The sequence below is a fragment of the Bos grunniens genome, chromosome 21 (assembly GCF_055505025.1).
Source record: "Bos grunniens cultivar Pamir isolate PY7600 chromosome 21, Bosgru_T2T1.0, whole genome shotgun sequence".
Lineage (NCBI taxonomy): Eukaryota > Metazoa > Chordata > Mammalia > Artiodactyla > Bovidae > Bos > Bos grunniens.
This window is the reverse complement of record NC_141185.1, coordinates 36,703,369-36,711,401: the sequence shown is the minus strand read 5'-3', so window position 1 is coordinate 36,711,401 and position 8,033 is coordinate 36,703,369. Positions and strand designations below refer to the sequence as shown.

The 8,033-nt window shown below is 59.3% G+C and overlaps 1 protein-coding gene across 1 annotated transcript; it reads left to right on the top strand.

The window, feature by feature from the left end:
- The first annotated feature begins 7 nt into the window (after nucleotides 1-7).
- ULK3 (unc-51 like kinase 3) lies at nucleotides 8-7,641 on the top strand. The gene is made up of 16 exons (XM_086363812.1): nucleotides 8-763; nucleotides 1,415-1,555; nucleotides 1,639-1,759; nucleotides 2,450-2,554; nucleotides 3,220-3,363; nucleotides 3,559-3,641; nucleotides 4,254-4,409; nucleotides 4,584-4,689; nucleotides 4,895-4,935; nucleotides 5,168-5,270; nucleotides 5,408-5,472; nucleotides 5,558-5,636; nucleotides 5,712-5,752; nucleotides 6,131-6,178; nucleotides 6,329-6,395; nucleotides 6,515-7,641. Exons 1-16 carry the CDS (start codon nucleotides 662-664, stop codon nucleotides 6,529-6,531), a joined length of 1,419 nt encoding a protein of 472 aa, XP_086219938.1. The 5' UTR covers nucleotides 8-661; the 3' UTR covers nucleotides 6,532-7,641.
- The last annotated feature ends 392 nt before the right edge of the window (nucleotides 7,642-8,033 follow it).

Here is an 8,033-nt window from a genome sequence, read left to right as displayed (position 1 = left end):
ACTTGTCCTGATGTCTGCTGTATTTGGAAAGTTGGGAGTGTAGGGACTGAGGCAGGCCAGCCATAGGTGAGAAGATGAAGATGCTGTGTCTGGTCACTCTATTCCCTGGCCAGTCTGGGCAGGCTCAGTCCCTCACCCCTGGGTGTGAGCCCCTTACTGAGATTGCTTGTCCTCTTCCATGGTACTTTCTTGTTCCAGTACTTCCACATTCACAGTTGCTGGTCTTGGAGGAGAGGGGCCTCTTTGAACACACCCTATCCACGTCTTAGATGGAGCTTCTCTCCTATCCCATTCACATGGGCGATCTAATAAGATGCTGTCCAGCCTGCATGGGTTTTCCCGGGTGACCTCTGCTAACTCCCGTTAGGCCCGCGAGGACCTGCGTATCTCCAAATGGATCTTGCGGGTACTGGCGAGTCATCTGATTTCCTGTGCAGGTGAAGGCGGAGGCTCCCAGGAGCCGCACCTGGAGGGGAGGGGCGCGGGGGCGGTCGGGCGCCGGCGCCCCGCCCCGCCTGCCTCGCTGCACTTCCGGCGGGCGCCGCTCGGGGCAGTGTGGAGTCCGGTCCTACCGCGGCGCGCGCGCTCCCCTCTCGGCTCCTGGCCGGAACCCTGGCTCCGGGAACCAGGAAGCGTCCGGCCGCGGGCGCGGGCTGTCGGGATGGCGGGGTCCGGCTGGGGTCCCCCGCGACTGGACGGCTTCATTCTCACTGAGCGCCTGGGCAGTGGCACGTATGCCACGGTGTACAAGGCCTACGCCAAGGTGGGTGCGGGGCGCCTTGGGGCTTCTGTGCGAGGCAGCAATTGGGGGCTCGAGAACTTCTGAGGTTCTGGCCCCGGTGCCCGCCAGACGCTAAGCAAGCCCGGGCCGGGAAACGGGGAGAGGTTGAGACGGCGTGAGCTAAGGGTGCACGGCTTGGCCTGTGCCAGGTTGACCTTCTGTGGAGGAGGTGTGCGGTGACCGCCACATATAGGTCTTCAAAGCAAATAAACACCGCTGTTGTGCGGAGAGACGAGTGAAGACCTCGATGGAGCCTCGGCGTTAGTGGCTGAAGACTAGGCTCCAAACAGGGAGGATACCTGTGGGCTAGGAGGAGTCTGGGGCAGGGTTCTAGAAGGCTGGACCCACTTAGGAAGCAGAGTGGGCAGTTTAGAACAGTGAATAACATGCCTTAGCAGGGGCACTCTAGAATACAATGAAAGGGATTGTGAAGCAGAGAGGCTAGTGGGGAAGCCAGGATTCCAGAATCTGGGTGCCTTACTGGCCTGAGAGAGGGCAGCTGGGCAACCTGGATGCTGGTGTGAGTGGGTAGGCCCAGAGAGGAGGAGCAGGGCAGAGGGGACCAGAGCCTTCTGGCCATGCATGGTTCTTGGTCCTCTCAAGGCAGAGCCCTTGAATCTCCTGTCCCCACAGAAGGATACTCGGGAGGTGGTAGCCATAAAGTGTGTGGCCAAGAAGAGTCTGAACAAGGCATCCGTGGAAAACCTCCTGACAGAAATTGAGATCCTCAAGGGCATTCGACACCCCCACATTGTACAGCTGAAAGACTTCCAGGTGTGGGCTTGGGATGGGGTGACCACCGAAGGGGGCTGAGAAGGGCCACTCTCTTCAAGCCTCCTCTCTGCCTCTAACCCCAGTGGGACAGTGACAACATCTACCTCATCATGGAGTTCTGCGCAGGAGGTGACCTGTCTCGCTTCATCCACACCCGCAGGATTCTGCCTGAGAAGGTGGCTAGGGTCTTCATGCAGCAGTTGGGTAAAAGCCTCTGACCCCAGCCTGACGCCCCTTCCCATGATCTCTGCTCTCCCACCCCACCCCTGCCCCAGGCTTAGAGCTGTGACACTCTTAGCAGTTGCCTGCTATCCCAGCTTGGATTTGTAGGGCCCACCCTTCGTTTTGCCCATCCCTGGCTTAAGGATGCTGTGAGAGAGATGGAGAGGAGTCCCATCCGTGGGGAGTACAAGCTTCCACACGTGAAACATCTTCAGTAACATAAAGACCTCATGGAGCATTCTGAAGACCCAAGTGTTTTGTCAAGGAGAAGAGCAAGGGCCTAAAGGGCTGGGACATCTAGGGAGGCTTCTAGGAGGAGGGGAGACTTGTGAAGGAGCACAAGGGAGGAAGGAGGTCACTCGAGGTGGGCGTGAGGCAAAGTCTTAGCAGTGGGGGGGAGCCTGGTGCTTGTATGTAAAGCATTTGGTAGGGACTTTGCTGGTGGTTCAGTGGTTAGATCAGACTCTGCGTTCCCAACGCAGGGGGCCCAGATTCAATCCCTGGTCAGAGAACTAGATCCCACATGCTACAGCTGAGATGTAGCACAGGCAAAAAAAAAAAAAAAAAGCATTTGGTAGACCAGGCCAGAACTGGGGTTGGGCAGGCAGGTAAGAGACGGGATGGGAGAGAGGCTTCTCTGACCTGTCACTCTGCACGGTTCCTACTGCCTAGCCAGTGCCCTGCAGTTCTTACATGAACGGAACATCTCTCACCTGGACCTGAAGCCACAGAACATTCTGCTGAGCTCCCTGGAGAAGCCCCACCTTAAACTGGCAGGTGTGAGTCTGGAACGGAAGGTGTGGAGGTTTGGAGGGTGGTGTGCAGAGGGCTCCTTCTGCCTGGGCTCGCTCAGCAGCCCTGGTTCTCATGGAGCCCTCTGTTGAGTCATCAGACAGTGACAGGCTGGGATGTCCAGGGACGGGCCCCGTCACCAAAAGGTAGGGCCTTTCTCAGGCTACCGATGCTTGACTCCAGCAATGTGATATCCTGGGTGGGGTCAGGGTTCTAAGTGTGACCAGACTTAGTCCTTTATCCATCACCGACTATGACTCAGTCTGGGGCAGTGTTGGAAAGTGTGGAGTGGGAAAAGGGGTAGTTGTAGCCCCTGATAAAATTTGGAGAACTGACTTGAAGCTGGAGGCCAGAGAGGTCCACTGAGCTGAGTAGGACAGTGAGGGAGAGGTCAACCCCTAGTGAGCCCTTATCCTCATTGGTGTGGGCTTCCTGGGAAAAGGTGTGCAGGGGGCTGTGCAGGATGGGTAGAGTATATGCCCTCAAGGAGGTAGAAGGGTTTGTAGTGAGAGAAACGACATGAGCAAATTAGGGAAGTGGGGTTAATCCTGGTGAGTCTAAAGGGTGGGAGGAATCCCGCCCAGGAACCCACGGGTAGTCGGTAAAGCAGGAGCAGAAACTGAGCCTGCTGCCTGGCCTCTTGCCTGCAGACTTTGGCTTTGCACAGCACATGTCCCCCTGGGATGAGAAGCACGTGCTTCGTGGCTCCCCACTCTACATGGCTCCCGAGATGGTGTGTCAGCGGCAGTACGATGCCCGTGTAGACCTCTGGTCTGTGGGGGTCATCCTGTATGGTGAGAGCTCTGTCCCCTGCCCCCATGTGGAGGCCTGCACTGTCAGAGCATCCTCAGTCAGAGCATCACTGGGCCACTCCTGAAGGGTTTTAATGAAAACACTGACTCGCCTGGTCTGGGGCCCTTCTCCAGGAGTGGGCCAGGCCCAGCTTGACCCTATCCCCTCCCAGCCTGCCCTCTGCCTCCCTTCCACAGAAGCCCTCTTCGGGCAGCCCCCCTTTGCCTCCAGGTCGTTCTCAGAGCTGGAAGAGAAGATCCGGAGCAACCGGGTTATTGAGGTAGGTCTAGCAGGGCCTTCGAAACTGTGAGGCGCAGCGGGAGTCAGGGCCCTGAGGTGGCAGAGCTCACTGCCACCTGCACAGACTGGGGTGTGGGCTCCAGGCCACCACTGTGGAGCTGGGCACGCTCTAGCCTGACAGTTGGCTCCATGCAGTCCCGGTGACCCAGATCAACCATAGTGGGGAGCAAAAGGCCTGCCCTACAGCCTGTTTCAGGTTCCCCACAGGGAGAAGGGCTTCCCAGGTGGCTCAGTGATAATCTGCCTGCCAATGCAGGAGACACAGGAGATGCGTGTTCATCCCTGTGTTGGGAAGATCCCCTGGAGAGGAAATGGCAACCCACTCCAGTATTCCTGCCTGGAGAATCCCATGGACAGAGGAGCCTAGCAGGCTACAGTCCATAGGACCACAAAGACAGGAGCCTGGGGAGGAGGCTTGGCTCTCACTGGCTGTCACATTCTGACCTGTCACTCTTCCTCCTTGCCTCATATTCTCCATCTGTCAGTGTGTGTCTTGGGGGCCCCCCAGGGCAGGGTGGTCCTGACAGGCCTTGGGGGCTGGGGGCCAGGGTGCCAGAGCTGAGTGTGATCTGTTCCACCCCTACCCCCGCAGCTCCCCCTGCGGCCCCAACTCTCCCAGGACTGCCGAGATCTGCTGCAGCGGCTCCTGGAGCGGGACCCCAGCCGCCGCATCTCCTTCCAGGACTTCTTCGCCCACCCTTGGGTAGACCTGGAGCACATGCCCAGTGGGGAGAGCCTGGGACGAGCAGTGAGCAGCCAGTGGAGACGGGTGGGCTGAGGGCAGGTGGGGGGTTTCATCGACCCCTTTCAGTGGTTACCAGGTGACCTGCCCAGCAGGAGGCAGAGGGTGGGCTCAGGGTATGGATGACCCCTCGCGGTGAGTGTGGGGGGTAGGCATGACTCCCGATCTGCCCTCCGGCAGACCGCCCTGGTGGTGCAGGCTGTGAAGAAGGACCAGGAGGGGGACGCTGCGGCCGCCTTGTCTCTCTACTGCAAGGCCCTGGACTTCTTCGTCCCCGCCCTGCACTGTGAGTGCCAGGCGGGTGTGGCAGGACGGGGTCAGCCACAGCCACAGTGGCTGGGTTCCAGAAGCAGCTCCTCTTCCAGAATTTTGTGGGAGACAAGACAGTGGAGAAATCTGGAACTCATTTCTTTGGGGGATTCCAGAGGGGTTGGTGTGAGGCAGGGGTCTCCTCGCTTCAGAGGCCTCATTTAAACCCCCATTTTCTGCAGACGAAGTGGACGCCCAGCGGAAGGAGGCAATTAAGGCAAAGGTGATCAGAGTCCCCTGAGGACATGGGGAGGGGTCCCAGGGCCTCTGGGGGTTGGCTCTCCTAGAGGAACCTCCCTCCCCAGGAAGGGGTTCAGGCTGGCCTCAGTTGGCCCCTGCAACTGATGTTGCAGTTTGGGGCAATCACTGAGGACCCAAAGGGAGAACCTGGAGCTGGGTGCTGGCGAGGGAGGCAGTGGGGGACAGCCCTTCCTCAGCCCCTTGCCCTCCAGCAGGTAGGGCAGTATGTGTCCCGGGCTGAGGAGCTCAAGGCCATCGTCTCCTCCTCCAATCGGGCCCTGCTGAGGCAAGGGACCTCTGCCCGAGACCTGCTCAGAGGTAGGCCCTGACCCCCACTGACCACCAGTTCCCCGGCCACTTCCCTCCAGCCCAAGGGGGAGGGAGGTGGAGGTAGGTGTCCTGAGGTGAGAAAGCAGACGGCCCCTCTCACAGTGCGTCTTTGCCCCTCATCCCAGAGATGGCCCGGGACAAGCCGCGCCTCCTGGCTGCCCTGGAAGTGGCTTCGGCTGCCATGGCCAAGGTTTGGAGCTGCTGGGAGGGGTCTGGGCGGGGCAGGAGGAGTCCAGGTCGTCCCCCTAGACGACCTAGTGTCCATGTGGCTGCAGGAGGAAGAGGCTGGCGGGGAGCAGGACGCACTGGCCCTGTACCAGCACAGTCTGGGGGAGCTGCTGCTGCTGCTGGCAGGTAAGGCCCCAGCCCCACCTCCCCAACGGCCCCTGGCCACCCCGCCCTCACCACGCACCCTCCCTCTCTCTGCAGCGGAGCCCTCAGGCCGGAGGCGGGAGCTGCTTCACACTGAGGTGCCCACTGGGGTTGGGAGGGTCGGTGGGGATGGGGGGGTGGGGTTCCTCTTCCCCATTTGCCCTGCTTCCATGTGTGGGGACCTCCTTGGGTTCCCTCAAGGTGCCCCAGGTCTGGGAGTCAAACCTCACAGACTTGCTAAGTTGGTGACTCCCATGCACGTCATCAGGGCTCAGGTGCTTGGGTCAGGGCAGAGGGACAGGCAGGGTCTGGGAACTGAGCAGCAGTCAGGAGGCTTCTGGAGGAAGGGGCAGAGAAGGACTCAGGCAAGTTGTTCTGATGAGGCAGAGGATCCCAGGGAGCATTAGGAGTGAGAAGGAGCTTGACTTGAAGGCCTCTCCTCACCCCGCGTCCCTGGGCATGTCTTCCCTTGGCAGGTTCAGAATCTCATGGCTCGGGCTGAGTACCTGAAGGAGCAGGTCAAGGTGGGCATGTGGGGACCCACACTGGGGCGAAGCTTTGTGCGTTCTGTTCCTCTCTGCCCATGGCTGTCTGTCCCCTGCTCCCTGTGCTGTGACTCCCTCTCGTTACTGTCTGAAGGCCTCTTCTCACAGTCTGTCCTTTATGTTCTGCAGATGAAAGAGTCTCACTGGGAAGCCGAGACCCTGGACAAAGAGGGGCTGTCGGAGTCTGTTCGTAGCTGTGAGTCCTGCCCTGGGGCCTGACCCTTCACCTGAGGAGGGATGAAGACTGGGGCAGCCCTAGATTCTGCCTCTCTTGCCGGAGACCCGAGACTGACGCTCCCCACTTCCCCTCCGCAGCTTGTACTCTGCAGTGACCCTGAAGGATGATCGGACAGATCACTGGGAACTGGGGACACACCCCAGCTGGCCCCCAGAATTCTGTGGCCTTCAGCAACACTAAGGAGCAGGCTTCCTGGATGGGCAATTCTGGGACCCCCGCATACCACAGGATCCCCAGCACCCCTGGGCGACTCCTAACTCCCTAGAGAGTCTAAGAGCCCGTGGTGTGTGCCGGGAGCATGGGGCCTTGGCCTGGGGTGGGGAGAACTCTGGGAGAAGTGTGTTTTTGTCACGTGACTTTTGTTTGGTGGTTGCTGGGCGCTGAGCCTGTTGATTTCTGGTTTTGCTCTGAGATGAGGGCCAGGGCCCTCTGCAGGGCACTCCTGCTTTTTTCACTCCCTGCCAGCAGGCAGCTGTACCCACCCCTGTCTTTCCTGGGAGCCTCACCTCCCTCTGTGCACTGGAACAGGGCTTCCAAGACCCCTCAGGGACCATCCATCCCACCATATGCACTCAGCCCTGCAGAGCTCAACCAGTCTTCCGGGAGCTGACCCCGGCCTACCCTCTCGATATTTTAAGATTATCCTTCATGCATGAAAACAATATCTTTGGTAGAGATGGGGCAAATTTGAGAAACCCATGCCTTGTTCTTGCCCTGGTCTGGGGGGCACAAGGGGAGGGGTCCTCAATCCTCATCCCTCCCACCTTCATCCCTCTGAGGAATGCCGGTACTGACTGCAGAGCTGGTCCAGGCCTGGGACGGGGAGGCATGCGGGCCCCAGGGGAACCAGTGATCCAGGGACCTGGCCCTGGGTCTGACACGGCTGCTCCACCAGTGTGTGACCCCAGGCAAGCTCCTCCCCTTTCCCGGCCTGGGTTCTCCCCATCTCTCCAGTGGCACTGTCGCTCTCTCCTCAAGCCCCTGCGTGGGCTTTCAGGAGAACAAAGTGTCTTTAACCTGGAAAGAATATGTCTACCTGGAGTTATTTAGCCTTTTCTTTTCTAAACAATCAGAGAGGGTGTTAGTGATTTCTAATCCTTCTGTCCTTAAATGCCTCCTTGGGGCAAGAGTTGTCTGCCTTCCCTATAGGAGACTGGGTGTAAAGAATATAATTCATTGTTTTTCTATTAAATTATTTTCTGAATTTCTTCTTCTCTTCTTGCCTTGGGAAAAACAGCAGAGAGAGCCCCAGCTCACAGGCTGGGGCTAGAGGGGCTCCAGGAAAAGCTGGGTGGAGCGGGAGGCTGGGGGAGGTCATAGGCTGGGGGGAGTGAAAGCCACATCTGCCCCCTGCCCTCAGCCCCAGGGTTTCCAGGAGAGCCAGGCTGACCTACTACCAGGCCTCCCACCGTCCAGGAGAGCAGTGGGGAGCCGCAAGCGCAGGCCTCAGAGCCCAGGGAAGGCCCTTCCTGTCTGCACGGGGAGAAGGGCCCAGTGACCAGAGTGATTCTGCTGAATGTCTGTGCTGCACACTGCTCGTCCCAGACAGGACCCGGTGTCTCCGCCCCCTCTCACCCTGGGCCAGAGAGCCAGATT

Coding starts and splice junctions, on each gene's coding strand:
- ULK3 (XM_086363812.1), top strand. CDS start 662: ATGGCGGGGTCCGGCTGGGGTCCCCCGCGACTGGACGGCTTCATTCTC. Junction 4,410..4,583: donor GGGAGAGCCTGGGACGAGCA/GTGAGCAGCCAG, acceptor GCCCTCCGGCAG/ACCGCCCTGGTGGTGCAGGC. Junction 4,936..5,167: donor AGGAGGCAATTAAGGCAAAG/GTGATCAGAGTC, acceptor GCCCTCCAGCAG/GTAGGGCAGTATGTGTCCCG.